This window comes from Pipra filicauda, unplaced genomic scaffold, assembly GCF_003945595.2.
Source record: "Pipra filicauda isolate LSUMZ 115617 unplaced genomic scaffold, ASM394559v2 scaffold462_size518177_pilon, whole genome shotgun sequence".
In the NCBI taxonomy this organism is placed as follows: Eukaryota; Metazoa; Chordata; class Aves; order Passeriformes; family Pipridae; genus Pipra; species Pipra filicauda.
The window spans coordinates 361,120-384,373 of NW_024104601.1; the positions used below are offsets into that span (position 1 = coordinate 361,120).

The window sequence follows — 23,254 nt, forward strand, 5'->3', positions numbered from 1 at the left end:
CCTGCAGGGCCTTGGGGGGTTGCATGACATTTACTGGCGTGGTCCTTCCCTGCTCATGGTACTTTCAACCTGCTCCTCTGTGCTGTGGAGAGTGTTTGGCTTTGGGAGTCAGTGTCTGCCAGGCTTGGCCACCTGAACTCCGGGCTAACTGCCAGCCTGCTGATGCTGGATGGGGGCTGTGGGCAGGGACCTGGGGTCTGATGGAGCAGGGTAGCAAAGAGGGCACTGTGTCCTGCAGTGTGGATGGGGCATCGTGTGAACGCCAGGCCAGTCCTCCTCACGGGAGCAGGCAGCCCCAGAGCCTGCCCAAAGCAGCCCCAGGCCTCGAAGGGAGGCATGGCAGCACTCGCAGGGACCATGTGAAGGCAGCTGCTGCTGTGAGCGCGGCCCTGCTCAGCCTGGCCATGGGGGGCTGTGGCATGACCATCGCTGTCCTCGGGGCAGGCATTCCCCCGGAGGCTGTTCCCCATTTCCCTTTTGCCCCACTGTGCTTGTGCGTGCGTGGGGCGGCTGCTGGAGACGTTGCCTCTGTCTGCCCATATAGGTTACGCTTCGCTGCAGGACGAGCTGCTGTCCCCCGCCTCCCTGCATTACACGCTGCCGTCCCCGCTGCGGGCCGACCAGTACTGGAATGAGGTGGCCATCATGGATGCTATCCCAATGGCTGCCACTGAGCAGGACGCCCTGATGGAGATGTCCGACATGCAGGTGTGGTCCTCGGGGCTCACCCCCTCGCTGGTGATGGCTGAGGACTCCTCTCTGGAGTGCAGCAAGGCTGAGGACTCGGACGCCACGAGCGAAGGCCGGTTCACAGGGCAGCTTCTAGCAGATGTGCATGGCCCAGACCACATGGGCTCTATGGACCTGGTTGAGGATGACACAGTGGACTCAGATGCCATGAATGGCCTGATTGACCTTCTAGAGCAGGAGGAAGGGCAGAGGCCAGAGGGGAAGATGCCAGCCGGTGATCATCAGCCAGGGACTGGGGAGCAGGACCCGGAGAGTGAAGTCTCTTTTGTTTCAGTTCAGCAGAAGGTGCAAGCCAGGATCACGACATCACCCACTATTAGCCATGCTGTGGAGAAGAGTGCAGAGAGGTACTGCAGCCTGAGCACCAGGGTGACCACGGGAGGGGAGCAGAACTGCTTTGCCAGCTACTGCCCTGTGCTGGGCCAGCTGCAGTGATCTCCCAGCTTTGCTTGCTTCTCTGCTGGTCTCCAGCTCTGGAGCCCGGGCACACGGAGCAGTGGTTGGGCCGAGTGCCTCGTGCACCTCTGGCGATGCTCTGGGGGGGCTCCTTGCAGAGCAGCTGGGAGGGAGCCCAGGCAGACAGGCCTTGCATGTAGGTTGTGCTTACCAGAGCCATCCCAACCTGGGCTGCCTCCTCCCATGTTCCCAGTGGCACTGGGAGCAGCACCCAGTGATGCTCCACAGCATTGCCTTAGACCTTGGCAGCCAAGCTGTGGGGCTGTGGGGTGGGCAGGGAGCATGGCAGGGAGGTGGTCTGTGCCCTTTGTGCATCTGTATCCTGTGCTGCTTCTGCCGGGAGCCGGCAGTGCCGGGAGCCAGCGCCCGGCGGGGTGCGGGCTGTGCCCGTGGGCCTGCGGAGCTCGGCTGGTGCTCGGGGTGCAGCACTCCACGGCAAAGCTGACTGCCTCTCTCTCTCTGTCTCTCTCTCCCTGTCCCTCTCCGGTGCCCAGGCTGAGGGACTGGAATGCAGAAGGCTCCTTTATCTCCTGCCTACAGGACCTGACAGCGGGCTCCTGGCAGGAGGGGGTCACCCGAAGGCTGCTCCCAACGCACACCACGGCCTCCGAGGCACAGGGCCAGGAGCAAGAGCAGGTCCTGGTGCCAGCCGTGGAGCTGATGCGGATCAGCTCTGCAGAGGACAGCGACTGGCAGCCTCAGCACCCCACGGGCGGCTGGCAGGAGGAGGCCCACAGCCGCTTCTTTGGGCAGGTGAGGGTAAGGGCAGGGGACTTGGCCCCGCAGAAGGTGGAGACCCTATGGACAGTCTTGTCTGGAGCCTGCTGCCAGACCAGTCAGGCAGACCGGGTGCTAGCTCTGCAAATCTCCTGGCACAATTCCTGCCCCTAGGGGTGCCTCTCGGCCCAGAATAGCCTGCTGTGCCTGATACCTGAGACCTTGCTCTCCATTTATAACCCAGTCACCCTCTCTGACTGCTTCCTTACTGAGTATCTGCCCTGGCTGCTGGCCCATCAGCCTGCTGGAGCCAGAAATAGAGCTGGTCTGGGGGCCAGGCTTGGGTGGTGGGCATGATGGCATGGTCACACAGAGCCAGCAGGTACAAGGTGAGGGCGAGCACCTTTCCCCAGCCAGGGCACGCAGAGCCATCCCGGCAGCACGGTCAGGCTTGGAGGTGGCTGCTGAGCTCTGCAGAGTGAGTCTCCTGAGTCACGGGTGATTCCAATGACATCCCAGAGCCCTGGCTCCTGCCCAGGGCTTCCTTTGTCCTGTGACAGAGGGACTGCACGTTGCCCTCCCACGCAGTCAGGAGGACAGGCCGCCGGCAGGCTGACGGAGAAGAGGGACAGAGCTGTCCCGGTCCCTGCCTGGCTGGGGCATCCCGGCCCCATGACTTTGAGAGGAGCTGCGAGCGCAAAGGACAGCGCAGCTGCCCGCTCCCTTCTCGCCGCCCCCAGCCAGCCGAGCTCTGGTTACAGGCGCGTCCCGCAGGGCCGGGCAGACCCGCAGCGTCCCAGCCCGGGGCATGGCCGCGCTCTGACGGCGGGCGCGGACCCGCGGGGGCAGGATGTGGGCTCTGCTGGCCCAGCTGCTGATCGCGCTGGTGCTGCTGGCGTTCTTCCTGGTCAGCTGCCAGAACGTCATGCACATCGTCAGGGGCTCCGTCCGCTTCCTGCTCACACACGCCCACCGGGAGCTGGACAAGGAGCTCGGGGAGAGCCCGGGGCTGGCGGACGATGAGGAGGCTCTCTCCGCCAGAGTCGTCCGCCGGCGCGTCCTCGTGAAGGTAACGAGCAGGGAGCCGAGAGAGCAGCCCCGGGGCAGATGCGGAGGAAGGCAGTGACGGGGCAGGGCAGGGGGGAGCCGCAGGCTGTGGGCTGCGTGTCAGGTGTACTGTTCTGCCTGCGAAGGGACTCCCCTCACCCGCCCCAAATGCCCTGATCTCCCTCCTGTTGCTGCAGGGGAACGAAGTCCTTCATCTCCCTGGAGAGCAGGTGACCGAGGAGCAGTTCACAGATGATCAAGGCAATATAGTCACCAAGAAGGTGAGTGATCAGGGGCAAGATATGGACAAGGGCACGCAGAAGCCTTTCTTCTGTCCCCTCCACCCGGCTGCCCTGTTCCTCCCTGCAGCCCAGGGGTCCATGCAGGGCACTTGTGTCCTGCTGTCTTCAGTTACGGCACTTCTGCAGCTCGTGGGACGGAGGCTGCCACGTGCACTTTAGGGCCAGACTGGGTGAGGAGGGAGGCATGGTGTCCTGGAGCTAGCTGTGACACCGGCTGTGTGGGTCTCCACAGATTATCCGGAAGGTGGTGCGTCAGCTGGGCCCTGGTGACATGGGTGACAGGCAGGAACAGGAGGAGCTGATTCTGGAGGGCTCCCTGCGGGAGCCCCAAGACCTGGAGGCTGAGGATGATCACTTCATGAAATACTCCTTCTTGCACCGGGATGGTCTGGGGGCCAAGGTACAGTGTGGCTCTTAGCCCTGCCTTGCAGGCAGCCTGCCCAGGCCAGCACCACCTCTGCAGTACTCTCAGGCTTTGGGATTATGCCACCCTCTGTCCTTTCTTCTGCCCTGCTCTCCTCTCCTGTTTCCCCTCTAAGAATTCCAGGGGCAAATCTTGCCCACTGCCCTGTCTTCTTGCTTGGTGTCTTCTGCCAACTGACTCTGCCTTTCCCTCTCCTGTCCTCTTCTGTGTGTCTGTCTTCACCTGGGTGATGTCCTGCTTCCTGCCCCTGCGGCTCCCTCAGGAGGAGGTGCGAGTGCGTGTCCCGAAACCAGAGGTCTCCGGGGGCAGGATGGGGGCTCAGATAGTGAAACGAGCCAGCCTGAAAAGGGGGAAGCAGTGACCCCTCAAATGGCCTCTTTTGAGGTAACCCCACCTTTGCTCTTCCTTCTGCCCGTGCTGCTGCCTGCACCGAGCTGCTGGTCATGCACATTCTCCTGGGGAAGTGTAACATGGCTGTGCCCAGCTCTTGGCCTGCAGAGAGGGGTTGCTGTGCTGCAGCAAAGTGCTGAGGGTGGGCAGTGGGGTGCCCCTGCTGCTGACCTGCTCCTGGGTGCTGTGGGCACAGGGTGCCTCGATGCCTCAGCCAGCTGTGTGCACAGCACCCCACTGCAGCCACAGTGAGGGGCACTGAAGCCAGGATGGGGGTGCAGGCCATGGCAGGGTGCTGCTGGTGGATGGCAGGGCAGTAGGGATGCAGGAGTGGCAGGTGCAGGAACGTGACCCTTGTAGGGGCTAAGGCAGAGCCCCTGCCTTTGGCCTGGGACATTTCTTCCATTGATCCGCAGCGTGAGCTCAGAGTTATTCCCTGCTCCCCCTGCCTTCCTCGTGGGGTGGGTCTGGAGCAGGCTGAGGCAGGGTGCTTGGCACAGCACACTTGGGCAGCTGCATCACTGTGCTCTGCACACTCCCCTCAGGGCTGTCAGTGCAGTGCTGGGGAAGGTGTTGCACGAGTGCTCCCGAGCTGCCCAGCACTGCCTGGGCCTGGGAGGAGGCTGCTCAGCAGGGGCAGTTGGTCCTCTGCTCTACATGCATGGGTCTGTCTGTGCTCCCTCTCCCTGCTCTCTCCACTCTGTTAGTGGGCTCTCTGTGGGTGCGTGACAGTGAAGAGGCTTGTGCTTGTGAGCACAGGTTCATGTAGACCCATCCCCATCCTTTCCATCTGCCCCACTCCCCAGACAGTCCCTGGCTCTGCCTCTCTCTGGGGCACTGCTCCTGCTGCTTGGCTTTTGCTATTTTCTGTCGTGTGTCAAAGTGGCCCAGAGCATGCATGGGGGATGTATGGGGTCTTCCTCACTGCTGGGAGAGTGGGGTGCAGTCAGTCACCCCAGTTGAGGCTGGGGGCTCAGGGCTGGCCTCCTCCATCCTAGAGCCTAGAGCAGCCCTGCCAGCTCCTTCCCAGTGCCATGTTGCTGTTGGTGCTGCTCAGCCCCTGCTTGCTGTTCTCTCACCAATGCCATCTGTGTCACTGCTCCTGGTTCCAGGCAGGCCACTTACTGGGGCTCTGTCACCGTCTCTCTGATGCTCCCCAAAACTTGTCTTGTGGTTACTGGGCAGAATGGGTGCATGTGGGCTGAGCACAGCGTGCAGAAGGGGCTTCCCAGCCACATGCCCGGCTGCCCCCAGCCTTTCTCCTGGCGGTGCCACCACGAACGCCCGGTAACCCCATCTCTCTGTACGTGTCTCTCCAGGATCGCACCTCAACACCAAACCACTGAACTCCACACACGTTCTGACACATACCTGAGAAGAGAGGAGAGGAGAGCAGAGAGTGGAGGGGAGCAGGGCTGGCTGTACATGTTTCTATAGGCTAATGGCATGATTTCTGTATGAGACATACTTACCGTCCTATCCGCATGACTGACTGACTGCAAGACGCATGAGCTACAGTTCTTCAAACTGACGGGGCCTCCGTCCCTGCCCCGCTGCTGCCAGGAGCCCAGGGACAGCAGCACACACCAGGGGCATCCTCTCAGCTCCTCTGCGAGGCAAGAGCTGGACTAGAAGACAACGAGGGGGAAGGAGATTCCACCCTCGTGTGATTGCGTGTGTAGATGCATCCCCACGTCCGTGCTCCGGCTGCAGGAGGGAAGCTGGGGCAGCATGGCACTGCTCACCATGGGAGGAGAGGTGCTTGGCCCCCCCAGTGCCTCTGCTGCCTCTGCTGGACTCGCTTCTCATCCCTCTCAGTGAGTGCTGGGTTTTGGGGAGGGCAGCAGTGGCAGGGGGTGTGAGGGGAGGCTGCGGGGCTACCCTGGGCAGAGGGACGAGTGCAGGGCTGCCCTTCCTCTCCCCAGCACGTGCAACGTCTCCCGCCAGGGCAGCTCAGAGCACTGAGCTCGTTACTTGTGTTGAAAGTGTAAACTGTACAGCAATCAGCCTTGTGTATATGAACCGATAAATACTATGCAAACCCCTAGGGACACTCTAGCAGTATGTACAAAGCACTAACAGCTCTGCTCCCAAATACCTCTTCAGGCTGCAGGACAGGCAAAACCTCTGGAGTGTGTGAGCAGCTCTGGTGAATGGAGCAGGGAGGCTACAGCAGTGAGAGGGTCTGCCCCTGCCCTGTGCTCCTCTGCCTGAGCCTGGCCCCTTCCTGGCCTGAAGAGGGGGGCCTAGAGGTGCAGTCCCATGGGTCTGTCCGTGGTGCAGCCCCAGTTTGTGTTGGTTCCAGCTGGGTTGAAGCTGTAGGCCTGTGTTGAGGTGCTTGGGGGCCATGGAGGATGAGTAGTGAGACAGAGCAGGGGGTGCTTGTGCCACGCATGGGGTCGTGCCTAGCTCTACTCAGCACAATATCTGCTCAGGAGATGAGCCAGGAGCTGGCAGGAGCCAGCAGCCCTGCACTATGCACCCCAGGCAAGGGCTCTGCAGGGACCCTGGCCTACCTGCATGGGAGGATATAGCCCAGTGCCCCCTGGATGCTGACCCTCCCGGGACCAATCCCAGAGACATGGGGGCTGCTGCCCCAGTAGCAGCATTTTGGCCAAGGGGAAGGTGCTGTGGCAGCAGCCCGAGCCCAGAGGTCACCCTGGGGCCGGGGCAGCCCCGGCAGCTGCTCTGGCAGGAGAGCAGCACTGGGCAGAGCTGCCCAGGCAGCTCGGGGGTGGGCAATGGATTGAACCTGTTGCAATACTGACCCCAGGAGTGCAGGATGCAGGTGGTGGCAGTAGGTCCCAGGTCCCCAACCCTGTCCTTTACCTGACTGACGTGGGGGCCTGGCCTTTGTAGCACAGTGGTATGGAGACCCCCTGCTCTTTCCCCTGGAGGTGGCCATGGCCCTGCTTTGCAGAGTCTGAGTTTGCTCTCTATGGCCACGTGCAGAATGAGCCCACCTCCAGCTTCAGGCCATGTGATGGTGGCCTTGGCAGGGCAGCCCTGCCTCGCAGTGGGTGCACATCTGCTGGGAGAGCCCCTGGCTGCCCTGCAGCCACGAAGAAGCCTCACTGCAGCAAAGCAACTGACCCAGCTTAGCCTTGGAGAGCAAAGCAGCCCCTTCCCCCCCCCAAAGTTGAGCCATATAGGCACAGTCTCTCCATCCATCACCCTCGCTGCGTACAATAACCTCCCTAGACCCACTGCGACAGCTGACTCCGTAGCATCACCATAGAGTTGTGTGTGGGTCCAGTGCTTTGGCCTTGTGTATGCCGTAGGGAATGTGCTGTGCTGAACCGTGCCAGGCACCTGCAGTGACATTGCTTCGCGCTCAGATTGCTTGTAGGGCTGGTAGGGGGAGGCTGCACCCAACATTGAGCCTAGAGAATGCTGCAGTCTGCACACTAGAAGCTTTTTAGAGTTTTAAAAATTACTTTTATTTTCTTTTTTTAATTGTTATGAAAACAAGCCTTTTGGATCTCCCTGTCTTAGCCCCTGATGTATAGATCATTTCCCTGTACACCAGCTATCGGACTATGAATTAATAAAGAAACCAACACAGACCGTGTCTCGTCTCTGCTCTTCCAAAGGTGGGGGAAGGTGGAGACCCCGGGGGGGTCCCTTGTGCCCGCACCCCCCGTGGCTGTTCGTGCCCTGCGGTTCGCGGGGGATTCGAAGGGAGCAGGACCGGGCGCCCTCCGAGCGGGCTCTGCCGCGGTGGGTGGGGTGGAAGCGGCAGCGCAGCCGGTGCCGGCGGTGCCCCCACCGCTGCGGGCGGTGTCCCGGGGGCAGCGGGAGCCCCGGCCCGCCCGGCGCTGTCCAGCGTCCGCTCCGCCCCGCACTCCGGCCTCGTATCCCACCCCGTCCCGTGTTCCGTCCCTCTATCCCGACCCCGTATCCCATTCCCGTATCCCGTTGCTATATCCCGTCCCGTGCCCGTATCGCCGTATCCTGTCCTGTCCCGTACCGTGCCCGCATCCCCATATCCCGGTACCCCATCCCTATATCCTTGTACTGCGTCCCTATATCCCATCCCTATACCCCCGTACCCCATCCCTATATCCCTATATCCCTGTATCCCTGTATCCCTGTATCCCTGTATCCCTATATCCCTGTATCCCTGTATCCCTGTATCCCTGTATCCCTATATCCCTGTATCCCTGTATCCCTGTATCCCTGTATCCCGCATCCCATCCCGTCCCCGCCGCCGTTCAAAGCGCAATTTATCTGGGCGGGGCCAACGCGCGCGGCCCGCGCGGCGCAGCCAATGGCGGGCGAGGCGGCCGCGGCCCGGCCAATGGGAGCGCCGCCCGCGGCCGCGCGGCCAATGGGAGCGCGCTATGCTAATGAGCCCGGCTTTATCAGAAATGTTGGCGCTGCCCGGGCCGAGCGGAGGGTCCGGGGCCGGACCCGCGCGGGGCATCGGGCCCTGCCCAGCCGGCCCTGCCCACCCTGCCCTCTCCAGCCCGCCGGCCCTGCCCGGCCCCGCGCGGTCCCCGCGCCACCCGGCACCCCCGGCCACGCCGGGCCCCGGGGGCCCAGTAGCCCCCAGGCCAGTGGGAATGGGCGAGCCGTCGCACCTCCAGGGGTCCGGGCTCTGAGGGCCGCCTCGGTGCCGGAGCCATGGACGCCAACCTGCCGGGCACCTTCCTCCTCAACGGCCCCTCGCTGGGCCCCTTCCCCGAGGCCAAGGCGCCCGTCTGCCAGTACTCGGTGCAGAGCTCCTTCTACAAGCTGGGTCCCCCCGGGCTGGGCGCCCAGCTGGCCGCGGGCACCCCCCACGGCATCTCCGACATCCTCGGCCGGCCCGCGGCGACGCCCAACAGCGGCCTCCTGCCCGGGTACCCGCACGCGGGCGGATTTAACGGACTGAGCTCCCCGGGAGTCTATTACGGGCCCCAGGTGGGCGCCCTCCCCAAGGCTGGCGGCGAGTACCTGCCGCGGGGCCGGAGCTGCTGGGCCGAGGCGGCCCCGGCGTGGCGGGGCGGGCGGCAGTGCGGCGGCCGTAAGTACCGGGCCGGGGGCGGGCGGGGGTGCGGGGGTGTCCCGCAGAGCCCGGGCCCGTCGGCACCGGGGCAGAGGCGTGGGGCGGCTGCCCGGGCTGCGTCTTGTCCGTCACCCTGCACGAGGCACGGCGGGTCAGCCCGTGGGCTGCCCCGGGCGGTGGGAAGGGCCGCGATGCCAAAGGCTGCTGGACCTCGAACTGTCACAGAAGTTTCGGCTCAAGAGCGGGGGCAGCTCCAATGACAGAAATTAACTCTTTGCCCCCAGGCAGTCGCAGCTGGCACGGACAGGTAGAGCACTCTGGCTCACTGATCCCCCTTTGCTCCAGCAGCATCACTGGGGCCAGTGCCTGGTCCAGCTCGGTGCAGAGACAGGCAGGATGGCACACAGAGACAGGCAGGATGGCTGGCTGCGGACTGGCAGCACTGCCTGCCTGGTGGAGAGCTGGCAGGGGAACTGCAGAGCATGGTGCTGCTCTCCCAGAGGGTGGGTGGGATGAGTGCACCAACAATGAGGAGTTCCGGGAGGCTCTGGGTCAGGGCCAGGGTCCCATTCCACCCTCTCCAGGTGATGCTTTTGGAACAGATGGGTCAGGCAGCTCGGCCATCCGCTCCTGGCACAGCTATGAGCTGATGACCAGCTCTGCTTGTCTTCTGTCCTGCGTCCTGCAAGGTGTGGGGTGTGGGGGCACGGTGTTCCAGCGCTTTGTGGCTCTGGAGTCCTGCACTGGTGGTAGCGACCCTTCCCCTCTCAGCACAACCACCCAGTGCTGTCCTCGAGCAGGAGCTGCACAGCCTGGCTCTGGCACAGCGTCAGCTCAGCCCTCCTGGGATGGGGCTGAAGCCTTCAAGCCAGAATACGGTTTTAATTTGGAGGGGAGCCGGTGTGGGGGGACTCTGTGGGCACTGAGGGCTGGTGCCGTGCTCAGGAGAAGGGGAGAGCTGCCCAGAGTCATGGGCTGCAGAGAGCTCACCTGCTTCTGTCCTCCTCTCCTGCAGCCCCTGCTCACCTGGCTGACAGCATCCACAAGAAGAAGCACACACGTCCCACCTTCACAGGGCACCAGATCTTTGCTCTGGAGAAGACTTTTGAGCAGACCAAGTACTTGGCAGGTCCGGAAAGAGCACGGCTGGCCTATTCTCTCGGCATGACTGAGTCCCAGGTGAAGGTGAGTGCTGGTCCCTGCATGGCACGGGGTGTGCAGTGTGGTGGCTGCTCACCGAGCTGGGCCCGTGGGGCGACAGGTCTGGTTCCAGAACCGACGGACCAAATGGAGGAAGAAGAGCGCCCTGGAGCCCTCCTCATCCTCGCAGCGGGCGGGGGGCTCTGGTGGAGAGCGGGTGGCCTCTGAGACCGAGGATGATGAGTACAACAAACCCCTGGACCCCGACTCAGATGACGAGAAGATCCGGCTGCTGCTGAGGAAGCACCGCGCGGCCTTCTCGATGCTGGGCTTGGGCTCACACAGCGGCTGAGCGCGGGCACAGCCGGCCCCTCTGGGCTGGGGGGACACTGGCCTGGCCACCCGCATCCTGCTGGGGGGACTGCCCTCCCCGGCAGGCTGTCGGGAGGGGGCAGCTGCCGGCGGGACGGGGATCGTGGCTCGCAGGGCTGGGGGCAGCACGTGTGGGCAGTGTCAGGCACGGCCGTGGAGTCGGCACTGATGAAATAAAGGTCCCGGTCAAGTCCAAGCACTTGTTTCGTGGGTGTGGGGTCCAGGGTGGCCCTGTGAGGCTGGGCCAGAGAAGGGTCAGGGATAGGATATGTGGGGCAGGGTCTGTGTGCCAGGCAGGGGAAGGGGCTGTGCTGTGGTGCTGTGTGTGGGGCAGGAAGAGCCTACAGGAGCAGGGCAGCTCTGGGGACCTTTCCCAGGGTTTGCCGTGGTTTGGGTGTGCACCAGCAGCAAGAGGTGCTGGTTCAAAAGTCACTCGTTGGGGCCTCTTATTGGAACCTCTTAGCGGCAAATAAATATCATTTATCTTGGCGCTGTGAGTAAGAGCCCATTCACCTGTCGGGGCTGCAGGATTGATGTGGCGTCAATGGCCCTGCTGTGTTTGCCTGCCAGCCTGGTGGGTCCCCCCCTCCGTGCTGCAGCCCTGCGCAGTGGGGGCTGCACATCCACACCCGTGGGCCTGCACACCCCCTGCTCTGGCTGCCCAGGGCTCAGCCCCAGCGTGCCGGTGGTGGGTGCTGTGCGGGGCCGGCCGGCCCCAGGTGTCAGAGGGGCTCCTGCTGGCACAGGCACAGCGCTGGGGGCCCGGCAAGCTTGGCAGTTGTTCAGCCAAGAGCCAATTCAGTGCCAGCCAGGTGTGAGCAAATACACGGTCTGTGTCTTGGGAGGAAATCGATAGGAGATAAGGTGCTGCCGGCCCATCAGGCACTGATTAGCGGGGTGGCACAGGCATGGAAGGGGCAGGCACAGGGAAGGGATGTCCTTTCCTGCGGCCCCAGGCAGTACCTGTGCCAGGCTGGTGGCCAAGTCCACGCCTGGGACAGTCGAAGGCCCTGAGCACCAGCCTTGTGGTGTGTGGCTGCAGACCACGGCTGTGCAACCCTCCTGCCCAGGCCCCAAGGCCCACACGGGGCTTCGAGTCCTCTCCAATCTGTCACTGGGCTGGGGGCACTTTGCCAGGAGCCCTGACTGCCCAGCAGCACTTTTCCAGGGCTCAGGAGATATTCTCCCTGCACAGGTGCCTGTCCAGCTCCTCAGCGAGCACGGGGCTCGTCACGCTGCCCCCTCAGCCACGCAGCCCCTCCACTGCCTTCATGGGGCAGGTGCCAGGAGGGTTGAGGGGCAGAGCCAATGGACCCTTTGCAGGGATGTGGGATGCCAGGTCCCACGGCAGCGCAGTGCCCGGGGCTGGTGGCAGGGCTGGGAGAGGCACATCACTGTCTGTGGGCAGAGCCAGTGCTCAGCAGGAGCAGGTTCCACACGGTGGGAGAAGTGAGAGGCTGCTGTCGGGATATTTTTTTAACATTTTCTAAGCTGCCCAGCGTGGCTGACAATTTTTAATGTACTAACTGCCTGGTCCAGTGAGCTGATTAATTGGTGCTGTGGAGATCAATACAAAACAGAAAATTAAAACAATTTTAAAGTGATTAAGTAGTTTAACACCTGTCTGATGCCACGTCAGAGCTAGGAGACAAATAAAGCAAGTGGCAAAGGGCCTGCTGTAGCCAGGGAGAGTGACAAATGGCTGCCACAGCCTGGCTACCCCGTGCATCCCCGCAGCCAGACAGGACCCCAGGCAGTGCTGCTCCGAGCAGGGCCCAGCCCGCTGGCCAGGACCAGCCCCTCTCCTTGCCCCCCTGCCCTCCGTGGCTCCCGTGGCCCAGCAGAGCGGTGCCCCCGCAGCGCTGGGGGCTCGCTGGGGTGAGCAGAGCGGTCAGCAGTGACCACAGCTCTGCCCACCCCGTGCCTGGCGCTGAGCAGCCCCTGGCTGTGCGGGCAGAGCCGGGAGCCGGCGGCGCCGGGGGTGCGAGCACAGGCAGGGCAGCCTGGCAGGCAGATGGATGGCAGCTCCGCTTCAATTCCGCATCCCTTTTCTCCCAGACAAACCCCGTCGGATTTTCATAAATCAAAGCGCCACACTGTTTAATAAAAATTTATTGACTTACAAGTGATTATTTATCAAAAGGCCATTAATAGCGGCTCTGGGAATGATGTGCTACTGGGTGGTGCATGGAGACTAATAGCAAATCAATGCCAGCATCCGGGCAGAATGCATATGAGAGCCCCGGGCCCCCGCGGGGTGCGCGGCGGCTGCAGCCCGAGCCAGCAGCCCCTGCCCCGCCGGCCGCCCAGAGCTCCCCCCCCGGTTATTTATCGCTTACAAATGAAATGATCGATACTTTTAATCTAGAGCTAAATTTATTAACTTTCTCATCGGAGAGAGACATATTGACTGGGGGCATGGGGTGGGAGAGCCGAGCAAAGATGGATGTGTGCCTCCTAACCCGTCCAGCTCCCTGCCTGCTGCCGGGCGGCCTGGGTGCTGCTGGGGACGGTCCCCGAGCACGGTGGAGGTCCTGCAGAGCTGGGGAGGGCTCTGCACATCACCACGGCCTCAGGGACAGGGCACCCAGCTGTGGGCAGGAGACCTGTGGGCACCTGCAGCTGGGTCCCTACACGAGGTCACGGCGGGGGCGTGGGAGGCCTGGCCCGGGTAGAGCCCTGCCCACACTGTGCAGCAGCATCTGCGCGGCCTGAAGGCAATGCCCATCCCTGCCCAGCCCTGGAGAGTGGCTGGGGAGGGGTGAAGGAGACCCCAGAGACCCTGCCCGGGCAGCAGGGACAGGCAGCAATGTCCACGTCCCCAGCTCAGGGCTGTGTCCCCTGGGGAAGGGGCACCCACAGCTCCTGGTGTACCCCGTGGCTCTCTGGGACTGGAACTCCCACCAGAGCTGGCTGGACCACAGGACCCTGTCAGGGTGTTTGTCCAAACGGCCTCTGAGCAAGGAAAAAGCTTTGCAAGCCTTGGAGCCAGGGCAGCAAAGTTCCATCAGGCAAATGGGAACAAAAAGCACAGGGAAATACCAGTTTAAGGCCACTTGGAACAACTGTCCTCACCTGGGGGAGCAGATGCCCTCCCCACAAACACCTGAGGTACAAAGGCACTTAGGTAATTGCCTTCTCCAGGGTGCTGGGAAATGCAAGCAGGCTTCAGCAGGTAGTGAAACAGCTTTTGCTTGTAAGAGCAGGCAGAGAACCCAGTGAAAGTACTAAGGTTTGTAGGAATTCAGGAAAATTGGAAAGTACATGGGATGGATGCTCAAATGCAAATTGTTTTACTGAATAATTTACTTGCAGAGCTGAAAGGGAAAGGGGTACCACCTTCAGCACAAGATTCCAGTTTTCCTGCAACAAGCTGAGATTATCCATGTGCATGCTGGCACATGACAAGGTCAAATCCCAGTTTCCCTCAGGAGATACTTGAAAGGGGATCTCCTGCCCCAGCCATGAATTCTCAGGCTCTCCTACCCACCCTAAGCTCCCACTAGAGCACGTACAGAGCCCCACCAGTGACACCTGGCACCCTCCAGCTCCAGGGAGGCTTCCAGGGAGGATCATCCTCACTGCATCAGGAGCAGCAAAGAGGCTGTTACTCAGATACTGGAGAAGCAACAATCTGGGTCAAGCTATGACAGGAAAGCGGCAAAAGAAAAGATTTCTCCTGGAAGTGGATCTGGAAACAGCCTGAGAGACCACATTCTGCTCCTAAGGGGTTTATGCCACACACGTGAGAGGCTCAGGAGGACTCCCCTGGTTGTCAAGGCAGCCGATTCCAGCGCAGCTCACCAGCTTCAGTGCCGTGGGAGACTTGTGACTGACACCCCTGCACATCGTTCCAGTCCTCCCCCGGGGCTGGATACACCAGATGGAAGCACACGACACCATAAGAGTTTCTTTTAATACTGCCCCTGCACGGGGCTTCACTGTAACAGAAATGAGAAGGCATCTTTGCCACGAGCTGCCCAGGGCCTAAAGACTCCAGGCAATAATAGTGCCTCTGGGAGAGAACAGCCAGAGGGTGAAGGAGTGAGTCCAAGCAGCTCTGGAGTGGCCCAAGTCCAAAGGTTTGGAGTTGCTCCAGACAAGCCCTGGCTGGTGCTGGAGGCAGAGGGCTCTGCAGCCCTTCGGCAGTGCTGGAGGCAGCAGCATCAGGAGCGGCTCCGGTCCTCATGGTTGCCTACAATCATTTTGCTGTAGAGTTTCTGTTGCTCCTCTTTGAAGGCGTCTTTCACCTTCTCCCTCTTCAGTCCTCCATCCCTGGGGAGAGAGTCGGATCAGGGGGGCTGCAGAAAGGCACTGCCTTCGGATGGGGCCGCTCAGGGCAGGTCAGAGTTCCAGCAGCTGCCCCTGAGCCACAGGCTGCCAGGGCACACTGCAGGCCACCTCTCCCCAGGGGCAGTCACTGTCCCACCACATTCTGCCAGGAGCTGCCCCCATGGCCCTACAGCCCAGGAGCACATGCCAGAACCCAGGAACAGGGAACTGTCACCAGGAAGAGAAAAGCCTGCCTGGACTCACCAGAGCAGATCCACGAGGCCCCCCTGCCTGGCAATGGCTGACTTCACTCGATTGGCAAACTGCACTGCGTCCTCTTCAGGCTGTGGCAAAGTCAGACAGCTCAGCAGCAGCAAGGGCCAAAGAGGAAGGAGGTGAGACAGGCCAGGTTCATCTTACTTACCTGTCTGGTCATTGGGGGCAAGTACCAGACGCTGCAGACAATGGCCCAGCTGGTCATCATCCTGAGGAGGTAGGTCACCATCCCGTATTTGCTGCTGTTCCAAAAGGCATCTCCGAACTGTGGGTCGTACTGCAGAAGCAGAAGAGTTCATGAAAGTCAGGCAGTGGCTGCACCCTCCCTGAGGCTCCAGCTTCCACCCAAGTGCAGCTACAGGCCAGCTCTCCCAGAGTGACCTCAGCTTTCCTGTGCTTCCAGACCAGGCTGGACTGGGCTGCCAAGACAGAGGGCTACTTGTGCCCTAAGACCTTTGCCTTCTCATACCTTGATGGCTACAGGGTAAACTGTGGCTCCGATTTCAAAGCTCCCCTTCTTGAACATCATCACAGATGTGTTGTTGATGCACGTTCCTGGAAGAGACAAGCACAGTCTTCTCAACTTCTGTCTGCAAGTCAGTTCAGAAGTCTAAGCTAAGGGCCACAGGAACTCCCCCCTAAGCCTCAGTCCAAGGCCTGTTCTCTGAGTGCACAGGATGGGTCACTGGGACATCATGGATCTGACCCCCACGTTCTGGGCTCAGGCAGCTCTAAAGACACAATGTCCCTTTGTCTCTGTGAAGGTTCTCAAGCCCTTGGCTGTGTGAGAAGGGAAGGAACGGAGATGTGGTGCTGTCCCAAGGTGCCCTCTCCACCAGGTGCTTGCCTGGCCTTGCTGCACACTCACCTTCTGGAAAAATAAGAATGGGCAGTTTGCTCTTGTCCTGGACATGTTCTGTGAGCCTAAACAGAAGAGTGTCACCAATTAGCAGAGGGGACAGGAGCTCTCACTAGCAATCCACACAGCACACAGTCCTTGCCCTGCAGTCACCAGGGTGCCAACAACAGGGGCACAGTGTGCCAGCACCCCCGAGGCCAGGCAGTGCCCTCATCCAAGGGGAGTGAGCAGCTCCTCCCTCCCCAGCCTGCAGCCCCGCCCTGCAGCCAGCGACTGTCACACCTTTTGGCCACCAGGTGACGATCTCTGACCTCAGAGCGCTCGAACCAGACGTGGGGACAAGCTTTCACCATGGCCCTCTGTATCACACCCATGAGCCCGCCGTGGACCTGACCCACCTGCACAGGGCAAGAAGACACAAGTTACAAGACCCGGGCACACACGACAGGCGAGGCAGCTCCCAGCTCCACAGACAAGTTGAGATTCATCTTCCTACCCCTGCCCTGGAAAGGCTGAGAGGAAAAGTCCCAGGCTCTGACAGGAAGGACAGACACAGCCAGCCCCAAGTGCTTTCTGCGTGGCACAAGGTCCAGCTGCAGAAGTGCTTTGCTCTTCCAACAACAGCAAAGCCCAGAGCTCTGCTTGCAAAGCCATGCCCACAGATCCCTGGTGCTCTGAGTCCCAGGCCAGGCTTGCTCGAAAGCCGTGCATAGCAGAGTCTGACAGCCCTGCCATGTCCTGCAGCAGTTCTGCCTGCTCCAGGGACTCTGGCTGCCCACTCCCTGTCCCACACACGATGCTGCTCCCTCCCCGGGGGTAGCCAGGCCCTGCAGGCAGAGCTGGGCCCTCACCATGGCGTAGTAGCCATCGCTGGCCAGGATGATCACGTCGATGGGGGAGGTGTGATTGGCCACGCAGATGCCTCCGTTTCGGGGTCTGTTTTCTCTAAATGCAAAACAAAGGCAGGGGTGAAGAGAGGAGAGAGGCCTGCACGAGGCCCAGCCTGGAGCAGCTCCCAGGCAGGGCCAGCCCGCCAGGCAGGGCCTTACCGGTCGTGGTAGGTGATGATGGCTGTGAGGGCCCGCACGCAGATCCGGTAACACATCAGGTGCACGTGTTTGCTCAGGAACTCCTTACACCTGCAGCCAGGACAGAGACAGTCACTCCCCAGTCCTACAATCTCCCCTGTAATGGTGCCACTCAGCCCAGCTGCCCCAGAGCCAGCCAAGCCCTTAAGTCTCTGCCACAGAAAGGTTTTGCTATCAGCTTATGGCCACTCATGAGAACCAAACTTTGGCCTTTGCTCTTTTCTGTTATTACTCCTTTCAGAGACCAGGGCTGAGCACTCTGCCACAGGTTTAGTGTTCACATCTAGGCCCTTTGTTTAGCATCAGAGGGTGTCTGTCCTGAGAGGCTGTGTCTGCAGGTGGCAGGACAGACAGGCCTTGCAGGAAAACTTCAGGATTACCAGGTCTCAAACTGCAGGGGGTGCTCCCCATCTGCTCTTCCCTCGAAGACGAACTCACCTTCCATTTGGCAAATATCCCACCACTGTGGTGCCAGTCACCAACAAGCTGATGCCAGTAAATGCCAGGGCTATCCTGCAGAAAGAGGGAAGCCACATGTTAGCAAAACCAGCCACGGACCCTGCTCCCTGAGGCAGCCATCTCTGCTGATGGTGCTGAGCAGGGTCCACAGGCTGGGGAGCAGCTGCAGTGGCTGCAGCAGGAACAGGCCAGCACAGCCCCCTGGCAGGAGGGCCCAGCACTCACCGCAGGGGCAGCAGGAAGCAGTAGCGGATGAGCACCCCGAGGCCCCAGAGCACCGTCAGGCGCAGGCTGATGTACTGGAAGTTGTAGTTGGTCCTGCTGAGCAGGTTCCAGGACTCCAGCTCTTCAGCTGAGAACCTCTTGGTCACCTCATCGTCCATGATGGTCTCAATGCCTTTGCGGCAGAAATAGAAGATGTCTGAGAGCTCAAACTCGGGGGTGTCCAGGGCTTTGCCGCTGCCGCTCCGGCGGAGCTCCTTGATCTCCTCCTCCAGTGATGTTGGCTCCTTTGCAATGATACCTGCAACGTGCCACAGGCAGCTCTGAGCAAAGTGTGACCTGCCTGCTCAAAGAGAGCCCACCTTTCCTCCAGTCCAGACAGGCACAAACCAGCCCTCCCCCCTGTCCAGAAATGAAGCACTCCTGGGGTGCTTCCCTGCCCTTCCTCATGAAAAGGACCTCTCCATAACTCCCTCCAATCTGTCTACATGGAAAAGGCTTCCCAACAGACCTCAGCTGCTCAGAGGCACCACATCTACCCCATCTCCCCAAAGGAATTTTGAACTTCCTGTGCACCCACGCAGGGCAGGATCTCACCATTGACATAGGGCTTGTACAACGGATGGTTCTTCTCCTTGGCACCACGCTCTATTCTCAGTGTCGCCCACTGCAAGACAGACAAGACAACCACGAGATGGCACAGCAAGATTTCCTGCAGCTTCCATGACCTCTCGGCTCTGCTGCACCTGGCACGTGGTTGCCACTGCACAGCTTCTGGCTGAACTGTGCATCCTGCTTGGGTGGAGAAAGCTGCTCAGGGGACCAGAGCTATTTTCCAACCTTGTTTCTTCCGAACTCATAGCAGAGACTGTGTTTTCAGGTTGCTGCTGAAAACCCCAGGCTGATGACGGGATGAGATCCTTTCCCCTCCAATTCAGCTGATGACTGCTGCTGCTTCTCAGCTCACCAATCCACCCTAAACAGCAGCAAGCACCCTCAGACAGCTGGCTGCCAAATCCCATGTCTGGACTACCTGTTCTCTCAGCTACTTTTCAAGGGCACCAGTACAAACTGCAGGCTGGATTTCTGGGCACTCTTCCTGCCTGCCCTCCGAGAAACCTCCGCAGCCCGTAACTCCTTGCATCACCCAGGCCTGGGAGGACAAGCTTCCGAAGGAGGAGCCCTTGTATACAACATGCTTATCTGTGAGGGAGGGGAACTGCCGGGAACTCCTGGCATCCTGCTCTCAGGAGGCAGCGATGAGGGAATGCTGATTGCACACGGAGTGTCTGGCTCACCTCGCAGCCGCCTCTGCCAGCAGCAGGAACTGCAGGATTGCAGAAGATTGCCTAGACACTGCCATCCCAAGAGAAGTCAGCAGAGGAGCTCTGACCCCGCAGGAGCTGAGCAGCCTATGGAGAAGGCATTCATGGCAAGCCCAGCACATCTCCATCCTGACTGCAGCAGCAGCAAACCCACCCGGGCAGCACCAGGCAGGTCCCTCCCTCCCCACCGACACGGGTGTGTCGCTGCCAGACAGGCCCCATGGCTCAGGCTGTGTCCCACCAATTGCCAGACCAGACTGCTGCCCCTCTGGGTTCCCAACACTGGCCTCGAGAGCTGGGAAAATCATTTGGGCAACTAATGGCCCCCAAACATGCAATTCTGAATGACCAAACTTAACGAGCGAATTCCCACCAACTCGGGGAGCAGCTGTGTGTGAGTGCTCCTCTATCCCACCACTAAGATTCTTTGATAAAACCTGAAATACACTTCCCACTCCTTTCAGAAAAATAGGTTCAAACACCAAAATAGGTGTTGAGAGTAAATGTTCCTGAATTGAAGGGAAAAAAAAAAAGAAAACAAGGTGAAAAGTTCCATTTCAGATAAACCAAACTTCTTATTTTTCCCCCTGCTTCAGTCAGTAAATTTGAAGTCAGGTCTTCAGACACCTGTGTTAGCAAAGCCCCTCACAAAGACCAGGGTCTTCCCTCAGGCTTTTAGGGGGACTGGGAGTTTAAAGAGCTGAACACTGTGAGCTCCAGGGCTGGCTTCCCAAGCCAATCAGCACACAGTTATATCCCAGCCAGAAATACTCTGAGGATGACCAGCCCTGTTCAAACAGCAGCAGCTGTACCATAAACCCTTTAGCAGCATGAACTCCACATTTAAGAGCCTAAAACCTCCCCAGCAAGCACAGGGTGCTCTTTCACCTTTCACCTGGGCTGCCAGGGTAGGGTGCTGTAGGCTTTACCTACTACTCTTAGTAGATAAAAAATTCTGGTCAGGGCCTTGCTTCAAGGAGAGGTGTTGGCTCAGAGACAGCCCACAAAATTAGACCGCCAAAGGCAGGCAAGGGAACAGCATGACCCCAAGCTGGAAAATTCCACTTGGCCTCTCTGTGCCAAGAGGGTCGGCAAGGGCTGCTGGTCGTCCTCTGAGGTGGCAGGTCCAGACACGGCTCGGCAGGCGACACTCCAGGACAGAAGCATGTTGAGAGCTCTGGGTTCTGGCCACAGACCACTCAGGGCTTGCAGGACAGAAGTCCTGCCTTACCTCCTGCTTTTGCTTCGTCCAAACATGTCCTGGAGAGGAGCAACCTGCTGGCTGCAGGCTGGTCCCTCCCCATCACCCCACATCGAGGGGTACCAGAACTCTGCCCTGTCTGGGACAGGAACCCCTCCAAGCCATCCCTCAGCACCCCTCAGACCCTGCTGCATCCCTGCTGGCTGCCCAACCTCACCAGCCTGTTTCTTTACTTGAAGACTTACTAGATTAATTAGAGGGAAAAACCAGCCCACAGACAGAGGTCTGGTAAACCACATTTGGCCAAGATGAGCCAAATGGGTCATCTGGCCTCAGCATGACACCAACAGCCCAACCTTCCACCCTGGTCATCCACGATGCCCTGCTGAGGCAAAAGCCTCTCTTCCTAGCACGACCACACTTGACAAAACCCCTGCAAACACACAGAAGATTCTGAAAACACGACTTACCTGAAAAATTTTTAATAAAGTTTTCATGTAAACCTTGCGGATACCAAAGGAGACTCCAAAAATTGCTGGCACGATGATGAAAACCAGAAGCAGAGTGAAGAGGACAGTTATGGAAATCCCCAAGAGATTAACCACCAGGCTGTCAAAGGGCAGCAGGAGGAACATGGTGAAGGGCCCAGGCAAGGCCGGGGCCCTGCAGCCAGACAGAAGGACTGCCCGCAGCGATGAACCAGTCCTCCTGTTACTGAGCAACAGTCTCACACACGCACCGAGTCCGCAGCCTGCTCACAGACCCCATTCCAAAGTTCACATCCTTTTGGGGCTCTGAGAGACGGGGAATGCAAGGGGATCAGGGAGAGCACTTGGGAGAACAAGCCAAGAGTCTGCCAGGAGGCCAGGCGAGCCGGGGCAGCGCGGGCCGAGGAGCTCAGGGCAGAGGGCACACGCACACCGGCCCGTCCATGGGCGCGCGGGGGGCACGGCAGCGACACGACTGCGGGTCCCCTCCCAGGCTGCTGCCGAGCGAGTCCTGCAGTGGGGCAGCTTGTGGAGAAGCTGGCAGCAGAATCCCCTCCTGGCTGCTGAGAGCATGCAGAGTCTCTTCAGAGGGACAAGGTGGAGTCCATCCCTGAGCCTGCATTGGAGGAGATGGAGGGAGTTGGCACTCGCAGGAGCCTACCGTGTGTGGAGCTATTATTGTTCTCCCCACGAGGACACGGGTGCCGGCACAGGTCCTCGCATGACGCCTGGAACGGGTTCAGTTCTGGAGGCCCCTGGCACCCACTCACGCTGAAGGGCTGTTACAGACACGAATGAAGCCTGTGTCGCTGGGAAGCTCTTCAAACAGCGAGTTGGCTTCTTGGCAGACGAGGCACTCACGTGCCACCAGCAGCAGCGGAGGAAAGAGCAACCCAAGTCAGCAGCTCGCAGAGGTGTCAGCGCAGAGATGGTGGCAGGAGGCCAGGGACAGTGGGCTCTGGAACCTGGAAGGCAGTGCTTGAGTGAGGTCACTCCACTGAGAGAAGCTCCTGAGACACAGCAAGACTCGGACCAGGACTCCAGCTACTGCCTGGCACTGTCACAGACTCGGGAATCACCTCCTGCTGCCACTCGTCCTGTATTTTCATACCAGTCCTGTATTTTCATACCACGCACACTCAGACTCAGGCAGAGCAGACTCATCCACAACCGTGCCTAAGGCACGGGACGCTGCAATCAGGTCCCGAGCACAGGAAAGGAGTGACAGAAAGCCCTTCCTTGTGACAGAGATCTTATCGCCTCCCTCATTTCAGGGCATCCCAGAGCACTGAGGAGGCGAGGTACCCAAATTCCTGGGAAGGCATCACTTCCTCTGCTCCTGTACATCTCATCCTCGGTCACACAGGGCAGCTTTACAAACAGTTCAGGACAGGAAGTTACCCCAGGGAGAGAATTACTGATGATGATTAGCCAAAGAGGAATTTGCTGGGGCACGGGGACCAGTGAAAAGGTCACACACCCTGCACCGCAGCCCTGCTGGGGGAGGATGTACATGCACAGGACCAAGGCTTGTGACAAGAGTCAAGTCTGCTCAGGGGAAACTCCCCTCCAGACACCACCTTCACCTGGCTATGGAGTGTCAGCCTGAGGATGGGATTTAACAGGTACCTGACAAGCACACAGGGCAGAGGAGAGTCTGTGAAGATCCTCTTGCTCCCCTGTACAGTGCGTTCCAGCTGCTGGTTGAACACGGCTGTACCAGTAACGCTAAGAATATGGTAAGTGCTTCAAAGACGACGCACAGACCATGTCCTGGGAGAGGCAGCTCGTCAGCCACACGTGCCCATTATGCCGGAGCCGTCACCCATCCGAACCAGGACTCACGCCGGCGAACAGGTCAGACCGGCCCCCCGAGCCGGGGACGAGGCCCTGCGAGGGCTCAGCTATCGCTCCCGTGCACCGTGTCACCGCCGGGCCGGGGCGGCCCCGCCCGTCCGGCACCGCCCCGGGGCTGGGGCAGCGCCCGCGGCCCGCACCGCCGCCCCGGGGCTGCAGCGGGACCCGCACAGCGGCGGCAGGGCCCGCCCGGAGGGCCGCGCTCGGCTCCGCTCCTCGGCGATCCCGGCAGGGCTGGGCCTCGGCCCTCCCGGCCGCCTCCGGCCCCGGGGTGCGCGCGGCCGCGCCGGGGAGGCCGCGCTCCCGGGGATAACGGTGCGCGGCGGGGCCGGGCCCCGTCCGGCCGCCCCGGGCCCGGGCGGGGCGGGGCGCGGGGGCCGCCCCGGGCGGTGGGTCGGTCGGTCGGTCGGTCCCTCCCTCACCGCTCCCTCACTCACCTGCCGCCGCCGCCGCCGGGCCCCGCTCCGCCCCGCCACGTGCCGTGCGCGCCCCCGCACCGCGCGGCCTGCGTGACGTCAGCGCGCCGCCCGCGGGGCCGCGCCCGCAGGGCCGGCCCGATCCCCACGCCGCCGGCAGGGGGCGCCCGCCCGCCCGGCCCCGCCCCGCGAGGTGGGAGGGG

At 60.8% G+C, this 23,254-nt stretch overlaps 3 protein-coding genes across 18 annotated transcripts in view; 2 read left to right on the forward strand and 1 right to left on the reverse strand.

Annotated features, from left to right (window-relative positions):
* ANK1 (ankyrin 1) overlaps positions 1-7,653 on the forward strand; it is a 50,091-nt gene extending 42,438 nt beyond the window's left edge. For 8 of the 14 annotated variants that reach the window (XM_027744321.2, XM_027744328.2, XM_039386056.1 and 5 more), the window contains 6 exons: positions 545-1,097; positions 1,701-1,959; positions 3,168-3,251; positions 3,505-3,672; positions 3,959-4,080; positions 5,406-7,653. In XM_027744321.2, coding sequence (XP_027600122.1) covers positions 545-1,097; positions 1,701-1,959; positions 3,168-3,251; positions 3,505-3,672; positions 3,959-4,057 — 1,163 coding nt within the window. In that variant the 3' untranslated portion in view covers positions 4,058-4,080; positions 5,406-7,653. The other 6 variants (XM_039386059.1, XM_039386057.1, XM_027744337.2 and 3 more) reach the window with 6 other exon arrangements.
* An 890-nt stretch (positions 7,654-8,543) lies between these two features.
* On the forward strand, positions 8,544-11,078 carry NKX6-3 (NK6 homeobox 3). Its single transcript, XM_027744342.2, has 3 exons — positions 8,544-9,094; positions 10,092-10,261; positions 10,338-11,078. The coding sequence occupies exons 1-3, from the start codon at positions 8,713-8,715 to the stop codon at positions 10,566-10,568; spliced, it is 783 nt and encodes a 260-aa protein (XP_027600143.2). The 5' UTR covers positions 8,544-8,712; the 3' UTR covers positions 10,569-11,078.
* A 3,406-nt stretch (positions 11,079-14,484) lies between these two features.
* On the reverse strand, positions 14,485-23,097 carry GPAT4 (glycerol-3-phosphate acyltransferase 4). Of its 3 annotated transcripts, none has more exons than XM_027744341.2 (13): positions 23,073-23,097; positions 20,761-21,743; positions 18,362-18,431; positions 17,768-18,065; positions 17,522-17,596; positions 17,045-17,134; positions 16,847-16,940; positions 16,278-16,393; positions 16,005-16,060; positions 15,606-15,691; positions 15,285-15,413; positions 15,125-15,204; positions 14,485-14,863 (listed from the first exon to the last, which is right to left on the reverse strand). In XM_027744341.2, exons 2-13 carry the CDS (start codon positions 20,923-20,925, stop codon positions 14,755-14,757), a joined length of 1,368 nt encoding a protein of 455 aa, XP_027600142.1. In that variant the 5' UTR covers positions 20,926-21,743; positions 23,073-23,097; the 3' UTR covers positions 14,485-14,754. The 3 variants fall into 3 exon arrangements, with proteins under 3 accessions (XP_027600142.1, XP_027600141.1, XP_039242020.1); XM_027744340.2 differs by lacking the exon at positions 23,073-23,097 and adding an exon at positions 22,408-22,671; XM_039386086.1 differs by lacking the exon at positions 23,073-23,097 and having other exon boundaries at positions 20,761-21,777.
* Between the last annotated feature and the right edge of the window lie 157 nt (positions 23,098-23,254).

Excerpts from the sequence above, each read along its gene's own strand:
- NKX6-3 (XM_027744342.2), top strand. The coding sequence starts at position 8,713 with ATGGACGCCAACCTGCCGGGCACCTTCCTCCTCAACGGCCCCTCGCTG. Across the intron at positions 9,095-10,091 it reads CGGGCGGCAGTGCGGCGGCC|CCCCTGCTCACCTGGCTGAC; the intron begins GTAAGTACCGGG and ends CCTCTCCTGCAG. Across the intron at positions 10,262-10,337 it reads TGACTGAGTCCCAGGTGAAG|GTCTGGTTCCAGAACCGACG; the intron begins GTGAGTGCTGGT and ends GTGGGGCGACAG.
- GPAT4 (XM_027744341.2), bottom strand. The coding sequence starts at position 20,925 with ATGTTCCTCCTGCTGCCCTTTGACAGCCTGGTGGTTAATCTCTTGGGG. Across the intron at positions 17,135-17,521 it reads GGATATTTGCCAAATGGAAG|GTGTAAGGAGTTCCTGAGCA; the intron begins GTGAGTTCGTCT and ends TCCTGGCTGCAG. Across the intron at positions 16,061-16,277 it reads CGTCACCTGGTGGCCAAAAG|GCTCACAGAACATGTCCAGG; the intron begins GTGTGACAGTCG and ends TCTTCTGTTTAG.